The sequence below is a fragment of the Phaethon lepturus genome, unplaced genomic scaffold (genome assembly GCF_000687285.1).
Source record: "Phaethon lepturus isolate BGI_N335 unplaced genomic scaffold, ASM68728v1 scaffold12887, whole genome shotgun sequence".
NCBI classification, from domain to species: Eukaryota; Metazoa; Chordata; class Aves; order Phaethontiformes; family Phaethontidae; genus Phaethon; species Phaethon lepturus.
The window spans coordinates 36,463-59,431 of record NW_010554187.1 but is presented as its reverse complement, the minus strand read 5'-3'; the positions used below and the strand labels follow the sequence as shown (position 1 = coordinate 59,431).

General features: G+C 37.7%; 1 protein-coding gene across 1 annotated transcript in view; it reads left to right on the top strand.

Annotated features, from left to right (window-relative positions):
• The window catches only part of REV3L (REV3-like, polymerase (DNA directed), zeta, catalytic subunit), a gene marked incomplete at its 5' end in the record, with an annotated part of 77,037 nt that overhangs the window by 27,704 nt on the left and 26,364 nt on the right, over positions 1 to 22,969 (top strand). The window contains 6 exons of the mRNA XM_010291777.1: positions 2,579 to 6,803; positions 7,177 to 8,159; positions 8,765 to 8,847; positions 9,913 to 10,038; positions 11,483 to 11,675; positions 14,077 to 14,188. Of these exons, the coding sequence (XP_010290079.1) occupies positions 2,579 to 6,803; positions 7,177 to 8,159; positions 8,765 to 8,847; positions 9,913 to 10,038; positions 11,483 to 11,675; positions 14,077 to 14,188 (5,722 nt within the window). The remainder of the gene's footprint in view (positions 1 to 2,578; positions 6,804 to 7,176; positions 8,160 to 8,764; positions 8,848 to 9,912; positions 10,039 to 11,482; positions 11,676 to 14,076; positions 14,189 to 22,969) is intronic.

Genomic DNA, 22,969 nt, shown 5'->3' with positions numbered 1-22,969 from the left:
TGGTTCTTTGCTTTGCAAGTATTTGCCACAAATGCTAAAATACAGTGAGCCTTTGTTTGGGCCTGTGTTCACTCAGCAGATTGCATGTTCATATCCTGGGATTGCATGAGTTAAACCTATGCAGTGGCAAAGCTGATGCAGAAGAAACTGCCTTTCAAAATCAGTAAAAAATTAAATTAATCTGTAGACATACCTCTTGCCATTTCTATAACCTGCTGTCTTTGATCAAATAACCTTAGTTAATAGAATGCCCACTTGGAGGTTAGGCAAATATGTAAGTGTTATTATTTGTTTCATTAGACAGTCTACATATTTTCACATTTATAAAATACTGCTGAGCAAAACCAATGTAAAATGTATGGATCTTCTGGGGAAAAATACATAATTGTATCCAGGGTTTTCTCAGTATTAGGTTCACTTTTCTTCTTGGTCTAATCAACAGTAATTGTTCTTGTTTGTTTAGAAATGTTATATTAGTCATACCTCGTTGCCTTTAAATTTTGAAATTTGTGGTTAACATCACTTTGTACAGAAGCTTCTTTCTCAATCCACAGTAGAAACTGGTTAATGTAAAATCTTGTTTGTGCTCATGCATGTACCTTATTTCCTATTATTGCATTTGCTCTTCAGGGCAGGAGTGTAATCCTTTACAAAATTTCTGTACTAGTCGTGTCTCTTGAAGCTATTTAACAAAAATAACAAACATCATATATTAGTATATAAAACACATACATTTTAATAATCTATTAGCAATTCTTTATTAGAGACAGTGAGCGATATGATTTTATTACATAAACAGCCACAGCTATTCTTTTGTGTTCACTGTTTAGAGCATAATTTACTTTTTGTTTTGCTTGTATAGGTATAGTGTTAGGGTTAATGTATGACTTGATGTACTATTAATATGATTTAGTTTTGTAAAATATACAATTGTTATTTCCTTATTTGCAATACTTTGCAGTTTAATGTTAAAAAGGAATGCTCCTGGCTAATAAGACTGTATGTTAATGTTTAAATTTTAGAATATTTTAAGTGTATGAAATATCACATGCAGAAGAATGTCAGCTTAGAATGTGTTTATTACTGTGAACTTTTACATCAGCTTCTCATAATAGGAGATACAGTAAATTCAACACACATCTCAGTCCATTTCCTCTAAATTAGAAAATGCTTATCCACGCATGAATCTGTGTCCATGACATCTGACTGACTAACAAGTATTTTTGCAATTTTTGTATCTGAATAGTCAGGTATCTTCCAAGTGTTTGTTGACACTTCACTAAACTCCCATTTTCTTGGTTTTCAGTTAATCATCCTCATTCTTTGTGTGGACTCCTACCCTCAAAGAATCATAGGCAGCATCTCCCAGCTGTGTTTCAGAGCTTAGGGACTCTGTGTATGCATTGGAAAATGTTATTAGAAACAGATTGAGACTTTCTTTTACTTTTCTCACCCAGCAACAAATAAATTGTTAAGCTGAAGGCAGAATGAATATAAGATAGTCCCCAAATTGTTTGAGACTTACAGTGAAGGCCCAAAGGATTCCCCCACCTAGTAGGACAGTGCGCAGTGCATGCTTCCAGGGCGTACAGCATGTTTCATAATTCCTGTCCCCCTTCAACATTTCAGCTAAAAATGCGGACACTTGAACAAACTGCTGTGTGCCAGGAGCTCTGTGGTAACTGCGTCTTTGCAGAGGAATAAACTCCTTCAAATTACTTGGTGTTCTTTGTGGTTATGAGCAAGCACACAATTGCTGCAAACCAGTTGTTAATTTGTTACTTGGCACCTGCCTGTCCACACTTCCCCTGCAGTAAATGGGGAGAAAGTGTCGGTGAAACAGAAATCTTCCCAGGTATGCTGTGATGAGTCTACACAGGACAGTTACTGCAGCACATGGTGGTCACAGATCTGTGTGGGAATGTTAATGCATGGATATGAATTCATGGTCTAACTAAATGGTGTGAACTCCTTGCAGGAACACCTGAATGGGTGGTGGATTGCTCTGCTTTATAAAAGTGCAGCAAGCTACCTATGCTTAGTGCACAGGACAGTTAATACAAAGCCCTTGCCATGTTGTAAGATAGTACTTTGGCTTTCTATGCGGTGACTTTTCTATATAGGGAAAGTCATCTAAATAAGTTCTTTGTTTTTCAGAGCCAGTGAGTATGCATACTTCTCAGGGACAAAGCAGGATACAAGCTTTTCTAGAAATCAATCTGTCTGTATTTAGCTATCTGAAAGTGATTTTAGAAGCCTTCTTTCAGCAAACCAGCATGAGATCTTTGGCGAGTGTATGCAAGCCTACCATTGAGGAGTAACTGACAGAACAGCTCAGACATAAATGTACTCGTGACGTGACTTTGATAAAGCAACTCATGTACTCAGGGTCTGTAGCTGTCATGATCATAAATGCAGTGTGATTTAGAAGAGGTTTGTTTCTTCTTTGGATGGGAGGGCTTTCAGGAAAATGTCATTAAAATGGTTAATGCGTTACTTTTTTTCTTCTTTTTTTTACAGGAAAACTTGCTTGTCTGTAAATTTGCTTGTGAGTAAAATTGCTTGTCTTCTATTTCAGACAATCCTTTGAATAATGAAAGTTCTCGAACTCACTCCTCCGTCATTGCAACAAGCAAAATGTCTGTAAAGACCTCAATCTTTCACAAAGATGCTGCTACACTAGAACCCCCGTCTTCTGCTAAAATTACTTTTCAGTGTAAACACACAAGTGCCCTTTCTAACCATGTTTTGAATAACGAAGATTTGGTAGAAGACCTCTCTCAACCAAACGCAGAAACAAGACCTGAACTTTCAGTCCATTCTCTTACAAAAGAAAGCACTTACTCAGCAAAGTACCCAACTCCATTCAGCAATAGTACCCATGCAGAAAACTCTCACAAAGAGAGTAACAAGAAAGATACTCTCTCCGTTCCTTCATGTGAAAATAATATTTTTGAGTATGAAGATGACATTTCATCAGTGAGCAGACAGATACCTAGTAGGAAGTATACTAGCATCAGAAAGGCTGAAAAGGATGTCTCTTTTATGCATGTGGGTCGCCACATTGGTGACAGCATGTTAAATAAAAACTTATTTAACTTTTCTGATTTGAGCCACTCCAGCCACTCCAAAGGTAAAATGTCCTCTGAAGTAAATGAAAAATCCAACAGTGCAAGTATAAATAGTTTTTTTCCAGCAACAGTTACAGAAAATTGTGAATTGGTGTCGTGTTCAGGAGGCAGTCGAACTGTGGTACATTCACTTGAAAATAACACTGATGAAGGTGGCCTTAATAAGCTTAAAATTAGGTATGAAGAATTTCAGGAGCATAAGGCAGAAAAGCCAAGCCTCAGTCAACAAGCAGCACATTATATGTTCTTTCCTAGTGTTGTTCTTTCTAATTGTCTCAGTCGACCACAGAAGTTAGCTCCTGTGACATATAAATTACAGCAAGGCAACAAACAGTCCAGGTTGAAGCTGAATAAAAAGAAACATAGTTTTATCAATCATCAGGAGCCTGCAAGTGTAAATGATGTTGCATCAGTGAAAGAAAGCTGCTATACACAAGGTAATGCTTGTAGTAACATTCCTGATAAGGATAGTGCTTTACCTAGTGACTTAGTTCAAGTTCCTCTTGAGGATTTTGAAAACAAAATGCCTACAAGTACTGCTAATTATACTGACTGTCAATTTGCAGATGGATCTCTTGAATCTGAGCAGGCATTTGGATTATGTGGGAATAAATATACGCTCCGAACTAAACGGAAGGTAAATTATGAGACTGAAGACAGTGAATCAAGCTTTGTCGCACACAACTCCAAAATTAATCTACCTCAACCAATAGAAAGCGTTGAAAGTTTGGATGGGTCTCAGAAGTCTCGAAAGCGTAGAAAACTTTCTAAAAAACTGCCACCTGTTATTATTAAATATATTATCATCAATAGATTTAGAGGGAGAAAAAATATGCTTGTTAAACTAGGGAAAGTAGATTCTAGTGAGGAAAGAGTAATACTCACAGAGGAAAAGATGAACTTATATAAAAAGCTTGCACCTTTAAAGGACTTTTGGCCAAAAGTTCCTGACTCTCCTGCAACCAAATATCCTATTTATCCACTAACACCAAAGAAAAGTCACAAAAGGAAAGCAAAACATAAGTCAACCAAGAAAAAAGCTGGAAAACCACAAAAAACAGGTAGTAAAAGTATTAAAAGAACTTTATCATTCAGAAAAAGGGCTCATACAATTCTTTCTCCTCCTTCGCCATCCTACAATGCTGAAGCTGAAGACTGTGACTATAACTATAGTGATGTTATGTCTAAGTTAGGTTTTCTTTCTGAGAGAAGCACAAGCCCAGTAAACACAACTCCACCTCGCTGCTGGTCTCCCACTGATCCAAAAGCAGAAGAAATTTTGACCAGCCTGGACAGAGAAGCTTTATTTAGTAGGGGGTCCAATATGTACAACAGCAAGACTGTTAATTCTAATGCAGGAAAAAACAGTCGAGCAAAAACTCAGGTTAAGAAATGTAAAAAGAAGTTTGCTAGCCCCACCGTGTCTAACAAGAAAAAGAAAAAGATTAATCAGGCTGATAAAACAGCAGATGATGGAAAGAAGAAACCTAGAGCAAAACAAAGACAAAAAACAGTTGAAAAAGCATCCTCAAGAAAGCGTGTTGTATTTAAAGATGAAAAAGGAAATACTCGCTCTACTGCAGAAGTAAAATTTGTGCTGAAACGTCAAGATCTGCCTGAGATTTCTTACAACTCTGTCAACTCGCAGCCACTTCATAACCGGAAAGACAGTCCTCTTCCTGGCTATTCAGCAAGATGTCTATCAGCAGGATGTCTACCATCAGCACAGCTCCCTTCATCATCTGATGCACAAGGTAATTCATCAGGCTGTTTTCATTCACTGATGGAAATTGATAAGCCTGTAGATGCACAGTGTTTACCTGCTCCACGAGAAGACCCTCATTCATCTCTTGCATCTACTCCTGTGGCGTCTGGAAGGGAAGTACCAAAAATGAGCTCTCAAAGGCCCAGGACTCAAAGTGCTATATTTAGAATGAAGGATTCTACTCTCATTCAAAACATATTTGATCCATCTAAACACTCAACTCGGGTAACACAGAATGCATGCATCTCTAAAGATAAGATTTCTACAAAAGCGGAAGAGATAAAAAATTTGCAAAACAGATACTTACCACCAGCTGGGAAACTAAATGAAGCTCGTGACTCTTTGGACACAGCAAAGATGGATCAGTTACATGGCACGAACTATTTGCATTGTAAAGACAATAATCAACAGCAGATTTTTTGTTTACCAGAAGCATCCAAGCATTCTGATCCTTGTTCTTCTATTCTTAAGTCATCTGAGGAAAGCCCTGGGCCACTTCAGTTGCCCAAGAACTGTTTTGTAACGTCTTTGAAGAGTCCAGTGAAACAGTTAAATTGGGATCAAAACCAGAGAGGATTTATTTTGGATATGTCACATGTTAAACCTGAAACACTAAAACAAAGGTCTCTGCCAGAAACGACCATGCAACCAAAACCTATCACTCAGTATAAAAACAGGTCTATAATGGCCCCATCAGCATTCAGTGAAGGACAGTCTGGCCTAGCTGTTTTGAAAGAGTTGCTCCAGAAGAGACAGCAGAAAGCACAGAATGCAAGCATTACACAGGAACCATCACCGGCTAAAACACAACTGAGCAGGAATATACCCTGCCCTCTTGAACAAAATAAAGCAATAAAGAGGTCACGGTCAGTCACATCGCCAAGAAAATCTCGTGCTCCCAGGAATACAAAACCTAAAGAAAAAACAGCAAAACTTTCAAAAATGGAGTCCTTAAGCCAGCAGATCACTAGTCGCATTGATCAGTCTGTGTCTGGTGACAGCCCCATTTTTTTTTCAGACCCTGGTTTTGAAAGCTGCTACTCGCTTGAAGACAGCTTGTCTCCAGACCACAATTACAATTTTGATATTAATACTATAGGGCAAACAGGATTTTGCAGCTTTTATTCTGCAAGCCAGTTTGTCCCAGCAGATCAAAATTTGCCTCAGAAATTCTTGAGTGATGCAGTTCAAGATCTTAGTTCTGGGCAAACAACAGAAAATGACTTTCTGTGTCATAATGATAAAAAGTCGGAGGAAGAAAAGCAACATTCTTCAAGCACAAGTAAGTGGATAAGGTCTGGTTCCCTGAGCCCTGAGCTTTTTGAGAAAACCTCACTGGATAATAATGAGAACCACTGCCATAGCCAATGGAGGAAAGATGTTCATCCTTCAACTTCTAGATCTAGTTCTGTCAATACCTCTTGTACACAAGAGACTGAGGTCTGTTTAAATGAAAAAATCAAGTTGACTAGAAATACAGTAAATAAAGAGAGATTTCTTAATCTTCCTCAGCCAACCAGCTCAGAGTGGATTCAAAGCCACATTAGAAAAGAAACCACTTTTGAACCATGTCAACCACTTGATTCAGTTAATACCTCTTTTACATCCATATTGTCTTCTCCTGATGGTGAACTTATAGATGCACCTTCTGAGGATTTAGAATTATATGTCTCAAGAAACAATGAGACATTAACTCCAACTCCAGATAGTTCACCAAGATCAACCAGTTCTCCCTCACAATCAAAGAATGGAAGTTTTACACCTCGTACTGCTCACATCCTTAAGCCTCTCATGTCGCCACCCAGTCGTGAAGAAATCATGGCAACTTTGGTGGATCATGATCTCGCAGAAACAATTTATCAGGAACCTTTTTGCAGCAATCCTTCAGATGCTCCAGAAAAGCCAAGGTACTGTGTTAAATGCATTTCTGTCTACATATGCTTGTGACTATATTAAATTTAATTTCTTCCTGTAAACAATTTTATGCTGTGATGTGGCACAGATGCATGAAAGATCCCATCTGATATACATACATTTGAAGTTGAAAATTACTGTACTTCACGTGCAAATACCTATTTTCATTCATGACACTTTTTTTTATTGCTTGGTATTATTGTAGTAAGTGGGAATGTGCCTGCTTGGTTTGTAAAAGAAAGATACTCTCCACAGAAATTGCATAGTGAGAAAACTAGTTAGTAGGTCTCTGCTTGTATATCGTCTTGAGGACTGCCTGCAGTGCAGTTCAGAGCAAAACAATAATTCAAACTATTTTCTTAACAGGGAGATTGGAGGACGGCTTCTCACAGTGGAAACTAGGCTTCCAAATGACCTGCTTGAGTTTGAGGGGGACTTCTCATTAGAAGGTCTACGACTCTGGAAGACTGCGTTTTCAGCAATGACAGAAAGTCCTAGACCGGGATCTCCTCCCCGTTATGGTCACTCTACTGTTAATAAAAGAGAAAATAATAGCCATAAAACTAGTGAAGACAAAAAAATAGTCATAATGCCATGCAAGTGTGCTCCAAGCCAACAGCAAGTTCAGATATGGCTTCATGCCAAAGAAGAGTATGAACATTTCAAGAAATTGCCTAAGAATCATCCTGCTGAGATGGAAAAGGCAGCTGAGAATTTCAGCTCTGAAGTACTGTTTGAAGAGAAATCTATAGAAGTAGTAAAAGCAGCTAAAGATTTAAATTTATCTAGCCTGGAAGATGAAAGACCTATTGTGCCTACAAAGAATTCTCCTGCTTCTGTGGCAGAAACTACAGAAACACAAACCAATGAAACCTGTGATAAGTCTATAAGCACTATAGGAACTTCTGTAAATAGTAAAAATGACATAGACTCTAGTAAAACTGTATCTGAAAGCAAGACACTTATTACTTCAACATTAGAACACGATAAGGAGGAGGAGGACGAAGATTATTATGTCAATTACAGTTCACCAGATTCTCCAGTACTTCCTCCCTGGCAGCAAGTAGCATCTCCAGATCCCAAGCAGTCCAATTTAGAAGACACAGAGTGGAAAAGTCAGGATATTATTTTGTCTTCTGTGGAAGGAAATGATGTAGTACCTGTTGTAAGTGCACAAAATTCTCCATCCACCCAAGAGGCTGTTAGGACATCCTTTGACACATCTCCATTTCCAATTAATGAAGATCCTGGAAATTCTGAATCCCTTTGCCTACATAGTACACCCATTGTACAGCGAAAAAATCAAGATGGAGTACCTGAAGTTCTTGGTTTTACTCCTTTATCCACAGGTAAATTCATTAAGTGATTCTAATGATACACAAAAATATTTTCTGAATATGATAACATATTATATTTCTTTGGACATAATGAGAAAATAATTACATCTCCACAAAAATATATTTAAAACTAGTTTTGGAAAGGAAGAGGCCTGTGTATTATTGTTAAACTAACTATTGAATTATGAAAAAAGTCTAGAAGCAGAAAACCCTTTTGCTTCCTGATGGTCTCTAGCATCTGAACTCTGAAGTGCTGGTTAAAAACTTAATTTAAAAGTACATCTTATTTTGGGGATTTTGAAATCTTGTTGTTTATTACTGGTATTTTTCCAAACGTAATCTCAACATGGACTGTAAATAACATTGCAATGTTCAAGATGATAATCATGTGAGGTTTGGTAACCTACTGGCCTTGTACTATACATTCCTAAATGTCCATAAATACCAAATTGTTACAGTTGTGCTTTGAATTGGACAGAGAATAAAGTTGTATTTGGTATGTATGTAATATTTGTTTATACAGTTAACCAAATGCCTCTGGTTGTTTCCAGCATGTTGTTTAATGTATAGGCAGTATTACTGAGGCTAAACAGTTTTGCACTCATCTATGTTTACAGAACCAAAAGCCCAGAAACTGAGCCACAAGAGGGGAAATAATACTGATGGTCTTCGAAGAGTACTTCTAACCACACAAATGAAGGTAAATTAAGATTTTATGTACAGATGTATTTTTATTATGCCACATGTACACATTTCCATTCTCTTCTGTGTTACTGTTTTTTTTCTTTTGATGTTAAGATATTGAAAATACATTGTAAATGGTAGGGTGCAATTGCTGTAGAATCAGTGTACACTCCAAGTTAGGAAGAAGAAATCAGTTTAATTTACAGGGGGGATAAAAAGTTAGGTATTGAGAATATGTTTTATGTTTCAGGGTAGTGAGACACTAATGAAACACTAAAGACACACCATGTAAGGATGTTGTTTTGCTCTTTTAGTTACAACATCCTTTTTAAGTTCTGTTGTGATTTCCCCTTTATATGTGTGTGCGTGTGTGTACACAAAGATGTGTATATTTATGTGTCTGTGTGTGTTATTAGTTGTCAGACAATGTTCTAAGCATTTTCTGAAAACAATGTAGGCAGTGAATGGCACTGGTATGCTGACAGAGTAGAAAGGGAACGGATTTCATAAAATGGTCAGACTTGCATGTTTTCCCTAAATGGTGTTTCTGCTCCCCATGTTGGAAACAGAACCATGCGTTAGGTGCATTACCGAAATGACCGGTAGTTTTTTCTTTTGTTCTCAATATACTGGTATTCACCCTGTTCAGTTGGATACTTAAGTGTACCTTTACTTCAGTGTCTTAAAAAGTTGTGACTGAAACAGGTTTTTGATGAATTGTTGCTCAAGAGAGAATAGAGATTTTGTTGGTTCCCCTGTCCTCAGGCTTCGAAGAAAGCCAATATGTGTGGTTTTGGGCGGTTTTGTGTGTGGGTTTCTTTTTTTAAAGTATTTCAAACTGCCTCTTGCTTTACTATGAAGTTTCATTAAAGTAATTCCTAAAAGGCAGAAAGACACAACTGTTGTTTCCCTGTTGAAAAATGACATGAGGAGATAGTGAAAGCTTTTTTTAGTAATTGTAGTGTAGCATTTGCATTTTCGTTGATAAATTTGTATTTGATATTGTATATGAATTTAGCAACCTGTAGTTTTTTCAGTATTATACTGTGCTTTTTTGTTTGTTTGTTTCCCCACCCCCAAGAATCAATTTGCTGCCCTCGGCGCTCCAAAGAAAGAGACTTCTCAGATTGAAGGACCATCTTTAAATAACACTTACGGTTTTAAAGTCAGTGTGGAAAACCTGCAGGAAGCAAAATCTTTACATGAGGTAACTTACTGCTACATGTTACTTTATAAAATTATAGTTTATCAGACTGGTTTTATAATGGCAGGATTTAAAAATCTTTTCCTCCGTGGTCCCTGCCTGACTTAACATTAATCAGTGTGTGATGCCTGCAGCTTTAAATAGTTGCTCTACTAGTTTCAGCTTGATCTCCAAGCGCCTTTATTTAATAGTATTAAACTAAATTTCACAGTATTTTTGTTGAGAAGGTGGTAAATCTTCCTTTAAAAAATAAGGGAAAGATCAGAAGGAAGAAATAGTAAATTTTGTATAAAAACATCACTGGAAAAACTAGTTGACCATTCAGCTAGTTCAAGAAAAAAGGCATCTGGCATCATTCAGTCAGGCCCTCCTACATGTTACCTTCTGAACCTGTTGGCCAGTTTCTACTGCATTTGACAAAATGGTAGATGTCTCAAAGAGTGTCTACATATTTCGTGTAGATCAGTGGCTGGTCTGGGAAGAGAGATCAAAGTTTGTGCTGGAGAAAGGGATGCAATATGAATACTGTGAAACTGCTGTGTTTGGCTACTAACTGGCCAGCCAGCATGTGTGTGCTCCCAGACAGTCACCACATCCATGGCTTGGAATTAGCTGTTGACCAATGTACAGATGACATGGGCACACAGAAATTTTATGTGCCAAGTAGATGAGATAGGAGAGCCAACCACAAACTAATGATTTTGCAGGAAATGGAGATAGAGCTTGATAGTAAAATTTCATTGCAGTTATGGCTATAGTGATTTAGGATGCAAATCTAGAGGAAATCATGCTGAAACAGTATTAAATACTACAGTATTTATCGTAGAGTCAAAAACGTACAATATATACGGATTAGAATTTTCTAAATGCAAACCATTCTGCAAAAAGCTGTAACAACATGATGTGGAAGTTCATTAATGCAAATGAATGGAAAGTTAGGTATTCTCCATACCTTTGTGTAAGTGACTTAGTCTTCATGCTTGTTTGCATGTCTTGTGTGAGAGAGGGAAAGGAAAATAAAGACCAACAGTGGTTCTGTGTTCTTGATAAGTCTGGAAACTTAATTCAGGTTAATATGAAAAGCTGTTTGAAAACCTTACAGGAATTTACAGTTGTTGAAGGTTGAGCATTTCTTTTTGTTTCTATTTTCTGCATTTTGGTAGAAGATAGTACTCAGACACAAATACTGAATTTTAATAATTAAGTATAAAAAATTTACTAAGTGATTAATCTTTTTTTTTGTAAGATAATGCTTTTTGCAAAAAAGTGAGATCCGGAGATGCATGTTTAATCCCTTCTATTAATTTTCAGGTGTGACCTGTTAGTTACAATATAATATGACCACATAAATGTCTGCAATGAGTTCGTTTGCACTAATAATCTCATCTTAATTTTTTTTAAAGCAAGCTACAAAACTTACTAACTTATTATATTTATTTGTTGTTAGGTCCAACACCTTACCCTCATCAGTATGGAATTACATGCTCGAACCAGACGAGATTTGGAACCAGACCCGGAGTTTGATCCGATCTGTGCTTTATTCTATTGCATCTCATCAGACACAGCACTGCCAAATACTGATAGAAAAGAAATCACTGGTGCTATAGTGATTGATAGAGACAGGACATTCTCAAGCCAAGGTTCCTATTTCTTTTTCTGAACATATTTTAAAAAAATGCTTATTTCATAGTAATCAAACAGTAGCAAGCAAAATATAATCGAGTATCTATATTACTATTTAGCTCATTTAATTTTGTCTTGTTGACTGTTGGATGAATGGCCGTTTTAAACATAGAGTTTTCCTGCTTATATCTTCCAAAGAACTATTGCATGGGCTGTAAACCACAAATAACATATGCATGTGCAAAATATCTGTTTTGCGTATTTGTGGACAAGCTCCTGCAGTGTTCTGAAAGTATAAAGAGGAAAACCTGCCTTTAGTTTCCTACTCAAGTTGCTGGATAGCTACAAGTAGAAAATGTTAAAAGCAAGACAGTATGTTTTATATTTTACTTAAGGGTTATTTTTGTGGTTTTATCTGATCCTTTTAGGATCTAAACGGGGGCCCTTATTCTATTGTACCTTTTTGGCTTTGTTTAGACCAGTGATACTCAACCTGTGGCTCTAGAGCCGGATGTGGCTCTTCATGGCCCTACAGGCGGCTCTCGCAATGTAGGCGTCTGATCGGCGCTCCACTCTATCAGGCAGCGCGGGGAGCACTGAGCAAATGGACCAGCAGTGTGGGAGTCGCTGAAGTTCCCCCTCCCATAGGGGGAAAGAAAAGGAGCTGCTGGGATCCCCCCACAGGTAAGAGTAGAGATCACCTCCCACCCAGCAGCCATGGGGCAGAATGGGGAAAAACTTGCCCTTTTGCCCCTTCCACCCCTCCACCCCACTCCTTCCTAGCAGCCAGAAGGGGTTGAAGACAGAATGCTGCTGGGAGAGAGGATGCTGATGTGTCATGTCGTGATGTATCAATATGTGATGATGTTGAGGCAGCATCATCACACATTGAAGTGTCATGATGGGAAAAAAAAAATCACACTGGTGATACTTGATTTTTATGGTGCTCTACAACTCCATTTAATAAAGAAGTGGCTCTCCAGCTGTTAAAGGTTGAGTACCACTGGTTTAGGCTAGTAAAAACACACACACAAAAAAAAAGCAAAACAAAAAAAGCAAAAAAAAAAAAAAGTGCTCACACTTTCAGGGTTTCTTTGGCATTGTGAATGCGTATTAAACCACAAAATACTGTCTAAAGTTTAAGCGTGGACAAAAACCTACCAAAAATTTAGCATTAAGGCAACAGCTCCTTCTTTTACCAGTTTATTTTTCAAAATATTGTAGATAATATATCATATTAAGCTAAGTTGTTCTTATTCTCAGTGACGTTTATTCTGGTATTATATGCTTGTTACTATCTTCTAAAAAATTATCTCCATTACCTTACTAAGTAAGATTTTTCCACAGTATAGCCACTATGGCTCCCTAGGTGTGTGCCACTGATAAATTATGAAGAAAAATCTCTCTGTAAAGAGGTCCAGTAATATTTTGAGAAACCGAAGGTTCTGATCTGTTTCTGTTAGTGAAATAAAGTGGTATGTTTAAATGTTATTGTGTCATTCCTTGCTTTAATTGATGTGTGTTGTCAGTATTTTCTTGGTTAGGACTTTCCGAGTTCCCTGTGGAGTTACTTGACATTGAGATACAACTTTTTTTTTTTCCTTTTTGTACTATTCTTGCTTTGTAAGTTACAGTACTCATTTTAACATTTATTTCTGAAAGCACACTTTTAATTTTCAAGATTTTAAGAATGTGTCAAAGTAGAATGCCTTTTAAAAACTCCAGATTCTTGCCTTAATCAGCGATATAGCTATCTGCTGCATAGAGAAAATGAAGAGACAGAGTATGTGTTGCGTATTATTTATGTAAAGATGACTCTTCTATACAGAAGGCAAATGCTGAGTTCGGGCATGCATACGAATTTAGCTATTATCCACATATTATCAATGTAGACACTCTTAATGTGCACTAAGTGAGCAGTTGCTCATGTTTTTCCATTTCTATTAGTAACTTAGCATTGGTTTTTAAGAAGTGCACTGAAAAAAGAACTATACTATGTTATGTAGCATTTTCATTCTTCAAAGCATTTTGCAAAGTGCTACTCTAAGCCAGTAAATAAAATAACATATTTTGCATTAAAACAATGTGTGAGTTTTCATGTGGTCCTTTAATATTTCTTACTCAAAAATAACTTTCTAATGGCTGGGCTCTTGTATGTAAAATGGTGAAATTTCTCTTGAATCAAATTTATTTACAGCTGAGAATTTGTGCAAAAGTACCACTATGGTAGAATTTTACAAAGTGAAAAGAACAAATTTTTCCACCCAAGAGGAACAAAATAAGTCCATGGAATTGTGATAATAATTAGTGTAGGTCGTATTCAGCTGTATGTTTTCTTCTAAAGCAATGTTGTTGACTGCAGTCATGTAATTCCTTCTGAATTGTAATGATTTTTATTTTTTTTACTTTATTTTCTAGGGAGCAGAGACCAAGCCCCCTTGCTCACAAGATCTGGACTTACAGGACTAGAAGTCAGTTACGCTGCTGATGAAAGAACTCTTTTCCAGGAAGTAGTGAATATTGTAAAAAGGTAGCATATCTGTACGTTCTGCTTTTATTTTTCAGGCTTCGTACAGCAGATTTAGTTCCTTCAATCCTTGCCAGTCTCTCAAACAGTTTTTTGTTGTTGTTTCCCTCAAAGGCTTATTTCTAGAGTGGACAAGCATGGTGGTCTTTCGAATAAAAATACTTTTTGCTTTTCCTTTTCTCTGGCAGCAAGAACGTTCAGATCCTCTTAAGCAGCTGAGTTACAGTCTTGAAACTAATCAGCCATATCAGTAATCTTCTTTAACACACAACATTTGCTGTTAATCCCAGAGTTTGTTACACACCTCTGTCTGAAACTCTCAGTAGATATTAACAGTGCTGAAAGCTATAGAAAATCCCTCAGATGGGAAGAATTTTTCTAGGGACTCTGAGGCAAGACAGAAAAAAACCTACATGATACTGAAACTGCTATGGACCGATTAAAATAACCGGTAGCTGAAAAATCAGTTTCCTTCATTAGTTTTGTCTTCTCTGAATGGGAATCCCCTGCTCCATCAGACTTGGAAAACTGCTGGTTTTCCTCATCTCCGCCAAGGCTGGGAAGCCTGTTTGGTAGACCTCTCGGCTGGTGAGTAGGTGGAAGCACAGATGTCTCTCCAGGCCCTACTTTCAGAGGTGCAAAGCTGTAAAATTGCAAGGAAAAATAAACAGATTTAAACTATGAGTCACCCTGCTGGAATAGAGGCACAAGAGAAAAATGTGTACTAGGCAGAGTACATTTGCAATTCTTTCTCTCTCCAACCAGAAAACCTCTGATGAGAAAGACATTGACCAACCCCATGAAGCCAGAATACAAAAAGAGTTGCTGAATGCAACCAACACAGGGTGGGTCCTGACAGAGCAGCAGATCCCTGTTCAGAGAAGACAAAATTCAGGTAAGGAACGTAATTTTATTTTTCTCTTTCTTGGAAATCTAGTGCTCCATCAAACTTAGGAAAATTACTGAGAACGAGAAGCTGCCAATAAATGAAGAATTCTCCACCAGTTGTGTGGAATTTTAAAAAGTGACAGTACATAAAGACTATGAGGGAGAGAACTCAGCAATTAGAATAAGTATTTATCACTAAAGAATAAAAGTTGTCTACGTCTGTACATATTGAAGGCACTACGGAATAAAAAAAAAGCATGCCATTTTTGCAGTACTTCAAGATGGAATGTACCAATCACCAGGCTGCTGACTGAGAAATCTCTTCATAAGAGATCTTCTCTTTCAACACTGTGCTAGCATGCCTTTTTGACTCAACAACTTTATCTTCAAAAATTGAGTTAGTTAACTCGTATTCCTGGAAGATAAAAGATTTGATCTATTAATGGAGAGGCAGACTGCTGTCATCATCTTAGTCTGCATCTCTCCCCTCTCCATGCAATATCACCTAAGGAATCAGAGTTCTGCTGAACTCTCAACAAATATGTTTTTAAAACTTGGACCGCATCTACAATTTGCTGCTCTTTGCCCCCTTTATTTTCTGTAGCCTAGGAGAAAGAGAATAAGAGATTTTGCTGGAGCAAATGTTTTGTATTTCTTAAGCACAAAACAAATGTCTAGGCCCAGAGTAGTTTTAACTGAAGGAAAAAGTCTGGTAAAACTACTTGATGAAAAAGTAGTGGACTGCAAAAATCTTGCACAGTGGAAATGAGCAAGCAAGCAGCTTTAATGAAAACTTTCAGCATGAGGAATTATTTTTTAAACAATCTTCTGTTGCTGTTTTTAGTGTTGTTTTTTTCCAGCACAAGCTAGGTACTCTAATTGTTCTGGTAGGTGCACTTAATAGTAGGTCTGATAGGTTAGAGAAAGAAAACAATCAGACCATGTTTAAGAAGCATTACCACTTGGGGTTCATGGACCAAAACTCAAAATCACCTTAATTTACCAGCGGAGGACCATATCAGTATCATATACCGATTTTATGCATCAGGCTAGAGGATAATAGGTTCTTGTGACCAAATAGCATGCCCAGCATGACTGCAACTTGCTTTTGGTTCATGTTGTTCTCTGGCTGTTGGAGAGAAGATTTGGAAGAGTGAAATTCCAGATTCCTGGCACAATGAATGACATAATATCTATTCAATCTTGATTGTCAATACCAGGAACAGACTGTCATGTGGTGCACTGAACTAGAGGGTACCTCAGCTGTGGGAGGAATTGTCTTACGCAGTCCAGTTGAAGAATTCGAGTTCCCATTTCTACTCATTCTCGTAATACTTGGCCTAATTCTTGCTCTTATTTCATATACGTGAAATCGTGGAACATACTCATTTGTTTCAAGTTCCAGCCTTCTACTTCTCTGTTTAAGAGAAGACCTTTTGTTTTGATTCTGTTCTGGTTATTGAAAATAAGAAATTGTCAATAGATGTAAACTCTGGAAGAGCATTCTTGGCCACTGTTCCCAGCACACAGATGAAGGAAAGGTGATTCCTGGGAAATGTGTCACTTCCTGCAGTCATCAGTCTCTTATAGTCTCTTTATCCATCAGAAATCTGCAAGCTTTTTGTCTTAGAACAAATGAGCCAAAGTATCTAACGCAGATAGTCTTTATAATGTGCTGGTTGATATTGAGGGACAGAGATGCTGAAGCAGAGAGTGATAAATTAGTGAAGTTGTAGTGCTTGCTGGGGTTTTATTCTTGGGCTGCACCACTAGCGTTTTGTCACTGAAGAGTGTTTCCCAAATTTAACTTTTTATAGCAGAGCTAAGGTTACTCTGCTATGTGTTCACTGAAGATGAGTATTGCTCCAGAAAGTTCACTGGAATTGATGAGATGAAGTTGGATTCAGTTAAACTTTCACTGTGAAGTTGTTCAGCATGTGCTAGATCTGAATGACCACAGTAAGATTAGCATGTGTTTCCACCTAGATGTCCGTAAATACCAGGTTAGATGTTCTTCTGTGAATTTAGTAGATGATGTCTCTGATTAACTCAGGGCAGTTGGCAAATGAAAATAGGTCATCGTGAGGTCAGTATACCAGAAGATGACCTAGTTGTTTCTCTGTAATTGTGATCTGTGATTTCATCTATGCTAGCAGACTTGTCCAAATATTGAGAGGAATAATCACCTTTATTTCTAGGAGATTATTACTGAGAGTGAAATGAGAGTATTTACAAGTACCAAAATCTGTATAGAGAGAGCTAAAAGAAAGCACATCATTGTAAAGGGAGTTGGAGAATTCCTTTTCATTCCAAAAGGTATTGAAATACTGAGCTGCTTGAGAATTGAGAGGCGGGGAACGGTTTAAAAGGAAGAGACATAGAGGTGAGTTTGGAGGAGGCAGGGAAGAATAAACAACATGGATTTGCAACAAAGAAAAGCATAATCAAAGTGGTTCTTGGTACCCTGACAACCATCTTGGAGTTTGAGAGGAAGCTTCACCTACATAGGTCCAATTTTCCCTTCTTCGGTAAGCTATACTTGGGCTGTAAAAAAAAAAAAAACCACCCCACCACCAAAAACGACTTCATCTCAAAACTGGCATAAAGCATCTGAGGAACAGCGTCCTTCCCATCCTGTGCAGCCAGTGTGGATGATCTACAAGCACAGAGAGTCAAGTTGTAGGCTCTTTGGAGTTGTCATAGAAGAAATTAATTTTTTTTTTCTTGAGATGGAGCCTGTACATATATTGCTGTCCTAAAGGATTCTACCATGCTGCCTAAACAGCTTTCTTGAATAGACCCTCTCTTTATCATAAGGTGTCAGCTGCAATGAGTTGGGAGAAAAATTGGAAGAATCTATCTGCTTGAAAAAGTAAAACAGAACCACTTCTCTGAACCTAAAGGCAGAAAAAAGAGTAAACACATTGACATCGTTCCATAAACCAGTCAGTACAAAACACAGGAAAGCTGTCTGTTTGAGGAGGAGGCGGAAAGGAATGCTACAAGAATGGTTGTCTTGGATATTTAAAAAACAAGGGAAAAGTAGAGATGTCCAAGCCTGATGGACTGATGGAGCAGTGGATTGCCATGAAAGAGAAATTAAATGTCTGGGCCTCTCCTACACTTTTAAGGCAAATTGTGCCATTCTTCTGTAAGCACAGATACTACCAGATAGCAGAAAAGGGCTGATCCTGCAGGCATGAGAGGAGCAAAATTGGGGAATTTGTGTTGAATGCAGAGTCCCCATCTCTCTGACACACAGAGGATGTGGAAACAGGATGGGCTTGAAAAAAATAGTAGTAGATTCACTGCTACTTGAGAATCACCAGGCCCTTATGGCTCTTTGTCCCCATCGAAATAGTTTCTGATAAAAGTACAAAAACAGAGTAGGTTGTAAGTTTTGTCTTAAAGATTTTGGGGATAAAACGTTTGTAATTATTTGCAATTTTTAACATTTAAGTATTTTGTTTAATGTTTTTCTCATAAAGTATGGTGCTAATCAATCTTTTGTATTGGATACAGTCATTATATTTGTTCTTATGTAAGTGCTCTAGCAACATTTTGTTTTTAAAATAGAGGTGTGTTAACCTAACCTTCTTTTTCCAGGGCAGTATCATCTTCTGTCGCGTTTTCCTGTAGAAATCTTTACTTAATGTCCTTATCAACGTCATGGATTTGTGTTGTCCAAAGCAAACTGGAAAAATGTTTTCCGAGTTTTCAGTTATGTATTTGAGTCACCAAGTATTCTGCTGCCATGCATGATTACTGCTTTTGTCTGTATCACAGGTCTGGCCTAATTTTTTTTCCCCCCCTTTTTCTTTTCATTTTAGCTGGAAGAAAAATAGCAGTCAGGAGAACCAGACACATAATAGAAGGGAAAGCATAGCTGGGACCTTTAGTGTTCATTCACAAAATTATCAAATGAGACAGAGGAAGAGATGGCATAACAGCACATACGACTTAGCTAGAAAGGAAAATAATCGCATTTCTTCTCTCTGCAGTATGTATGAGTTGAATGCTAATGCTGCTGTTCTTAAATCCTGCCAGTATAAATGCCACTTTTCATCTTTGCAGAGAGACTGGCAACGGCATGCAAAGCAGTATCAGTGCCCATACTTTTAACAAAAAGAGCACTATGTTGGCAGGCACACCTCTTCTTATTCCTGTTGTGTTAGTCCTAGCCAGCAGCTTTCAAATATCAGTATTACAACTTAGTAGTTTCTTTCTCCTGGTCTCATTACAATTTATTTTAATAAAACAGCTTAAACTGATGATGAAGACCAACTGGATAGTATAGTGTAAAAATTGTGAGAAGGGAGGATGAAAAATATAAAACTTGTCCTCTCCTTAGCTCACAGCCTGTCATCTTTGTGGGATACATCACACAGGGAAAGGGGAGAGAGACAGACAGACTTCAGCTGAGCTCCCATGAGCTAAACCTTGGGTTTACCTGTTCATTTTCCCATTTGGAATAATGTCATCTTTTAGCTCCAGGCATCTCTTCTTCTCTAATAGCAAAATGAATACTACAGGAGGTCTCAACTAATGACACAGTGGTCCGTTGGTACAGCTAGTACATGGAATTGGGCTTTAAGGAGAAGGCGCTTCTGCTGCATAAATTGAGACCCGAGTTGTTCAGCAAGGAAATAAGAAGGAAGAAACAGCAGTGCCTCATGTTAGATGCAAGAAATCTGATAACTCTGTTAAACCTGTTATATAAAGTAGACCTTATGCATACTGTAGTGCAGGAGTTTGCAGTTTCAAGTGTTCAGTAGAAAGGAATTCTACTTGAATATAATCTTACTTTGTTTTTTTCCTTCAAAGATAATTCAAAGATACACTTAACCAATAATTATTTTGATTGTAAAGTTAAGGAAATAGTTAAGCATCCATAAATTTGCTAATACTAATTATGGTCCTTTGTGCATATACATTGTGAATGCATACAGATATACATACAAAATACATAGATGTGTAACTTACTGCAGTATCTGAGCAGTTGCTAGTAGTGTGTTTTATTGTTTTTCATGCTTTCAGAAGGATACTGCTGGGATACAAGTTTTAAATATGGGAAACTAAGGGACTATGTTTACAGGGAATTTACAGTAGGGTTTGAATTCACCATTTACTAGCTACTCTACCTTGATTTTCCATGTAGATAGCTTTATATGAGAGTTATCTGGTGGAAACTTAGGCATCTACATTTCATTGCCTATGTCTTAAGTAGCTACCCTCATCACCATGTATGTTAAATAGAAAGAACAGGATCTCATTCTGCAAGAGGTAGCTGAAATATAAGGAATAGTTCACCCAAAGAAGCATTTTTTCTTCAGTGACAATAAAGAGACCAGCTTGGACAACTTGAGATGCCAAAATTAGTTGAAATGAGACCCTGCCCTTAATGCATGTGCAGTGTCTGCTTGGGAAGGAAAAGCAGAGTAAGTAATGCGTTGTAAAGTGATACCCTGTTGACTCAGTAATATGCCATTATAGGCAATCTCTAATGGCCTATACAAGCAATACTGAGTTCAAAACTAGCATGCTGATTTTTTTGTTTTTATTCGTTGATTGATAAACTTTGAATCTACATGTGAGTTTACATAAAACTGTGTTAAAATATGTGATGTTTAAGTTGCATACAATTTATTTATGTGAGAAAACGCATGTATCTGAAAACATCATAAACTAAAGTGGTTTTATGTCTTGTCCCATAAAACATCTTCCCATCTGAAGGATACTAGAGCAACTATTCTTGATATTATATGTAGATAGTTTACAGAGGTCATTTTATTCATTAGCTTAAAAGAGAATAGTAAGATGAGTAACTCAAGAATTGATGAAATCTTGTATTAAGTTGCAATACAAATAGAGGCATTTGCAGTAGTAATGTAATAGCCCACTAAAATTTGGTTAAGTAGAAAGTGGGGGAAGTAATGCACTACTTGGGCAAGGAAAAACCCAGAGCAATGGTCCTTCATCATAAGTAGTAGCTGGTAATATAGTTATGGCAATTTGCTGCTTACAAACAGTATGCTTGTTTCTGTTCAGAAGAGGCTTAAAAGAGCAAGCAAATTCCTGACATAACGAATACTGTTTTATGTACCACATAGGCACTTCTTCACAAGTTTCTCATTCCGGTTTGCATCTATCATGGAACACATCTGCATAACGTCTTGCCCTATTCTACAAGTATTTTCCATTTTGAATTATGTGAAACCAGTTTTCAAATATGAACATAAATGACTACTTCCTTCATTTTAAATAGTCCAGTAGTGTTTTGCAGTATGCTAGAACCAGGATAGTTTAGCTGCAAGAATTAATGTGAAAATATGTTAACTTTTTATGACTGTAAAAACCATTACATAATTCCTCTTTATTTCAAAGCTTAGATGGAGCTATTCATAATTTTGGAACCTCAATTGGCAATCATTGTATGTTGTGCAGAGCAGCAAGTGGTCATAACTCTTTTTGACACTGATTCTGCTGCTGGAAGGAACTGCTGGCTGGTTTCATTCATTTGTCCATAAATTGTTCCAAGTAGCTTTGGGTTTGTACCACTGGTAGAATAGGCTTCCAAAATGAGTAAATTTACTATTTCCATTCCTGATGATCTTTTCCTGACTCCAAAAACAAAGAATCATTCATTTGACATTAACAGCAGATAGCAAAATACCCTCCAAATGCAAAGTGCTAGTTCTTTTACTTTTTCTGTAATGCTAGAAATTAAAAACTTCAGAATATTCTGCTTTAGCCAAAAATTGTATCAAAACCATTCCTTCACAGGTAGAAGTAGGTGGTGAAATGGTTTTTTGCAATTTTTGCTGGCTGGTGCAAAAGCCCAAATTGTAATAAAGAAATAGCCATGCTGAGTAAGAAGATTAACATACTTCTCCCTTTATTTTTCACAAAAAGTTAGTGTCCATGTCACAAGTCTGGTGAATCTCTTTTCTGGAGCTATTCTTAGAGTAGTTAGTTACTTCAAAGTGAGTTGTCATCTGCCTTTGGCTGGGACACACAAGGAAAGAAGACACTTCCATGATAAAGTCTGAAGCTTCATTTATAATGTCTGTGACACAATTGTAACTTAGGATTTTGGGGAACTGTATTCTCCTATATCCAAGAGTCAGGAAATGTTGGCATTTTTTGATGCATGTAAGGATGCAAAAAGTACAGAGATCCTGTTCATAAGCCAAGGCCCCTGCTTACTTCTCCCATAAACTGAGGTCTACAAGCCTGCATCCTGTTGTGGGGTTGGGCATAGACTGTGGTACAGGAGCCTAAGCCTGTCGTCCAGTCCTCTACCTCCCCATGTGCTGTAAAAGATGAGCTGGTGGGGAAGATGACCCAGGGCTGAACAGGGAGCTTTTGCTGGGACTCAGGAAAAAAAGGCAAGTTTTATCACCTCTGGAAGAAGGGGCAGGCAACTCAAGAAGAGTACAAGGATCTCATTAGGTCATGCAGAGAGAAAATTAGAAAGGCGAAAGCCCAGCTAGAACTCAGTCTGGCCACGGTCATAAGGGATAACAAAAAACGTTTTTACAAATACATTAACAACAAAAAGAGAGGCAAGGAGGATCTCCATCCCTTATTGAATGTGGGGGGGAACATTGTCAGCAAGGATGAGGAAAAGGCTGAGGTACTTAATGCCTTCTTTGCCTCAGTCTTTAATAGTCAGATCAGTTATCCTCAGGATATCCAGCCCCCTGAGATGGAAGATGGGGATGGAGAACAGAATAAACTCCCCATAATCCAGGAGGAAGCAGTTAAGGACCTGCTATGCCACCCAGACACTCACAAGTCTATGGGGCCTGTTGGGATCCACCCGAGAGTACTGAGAGAGCTGGCGGAGGAGCTTGCCAAGCCCCTCTCCATCATTTATCAGCAGTCCTGGTTAAC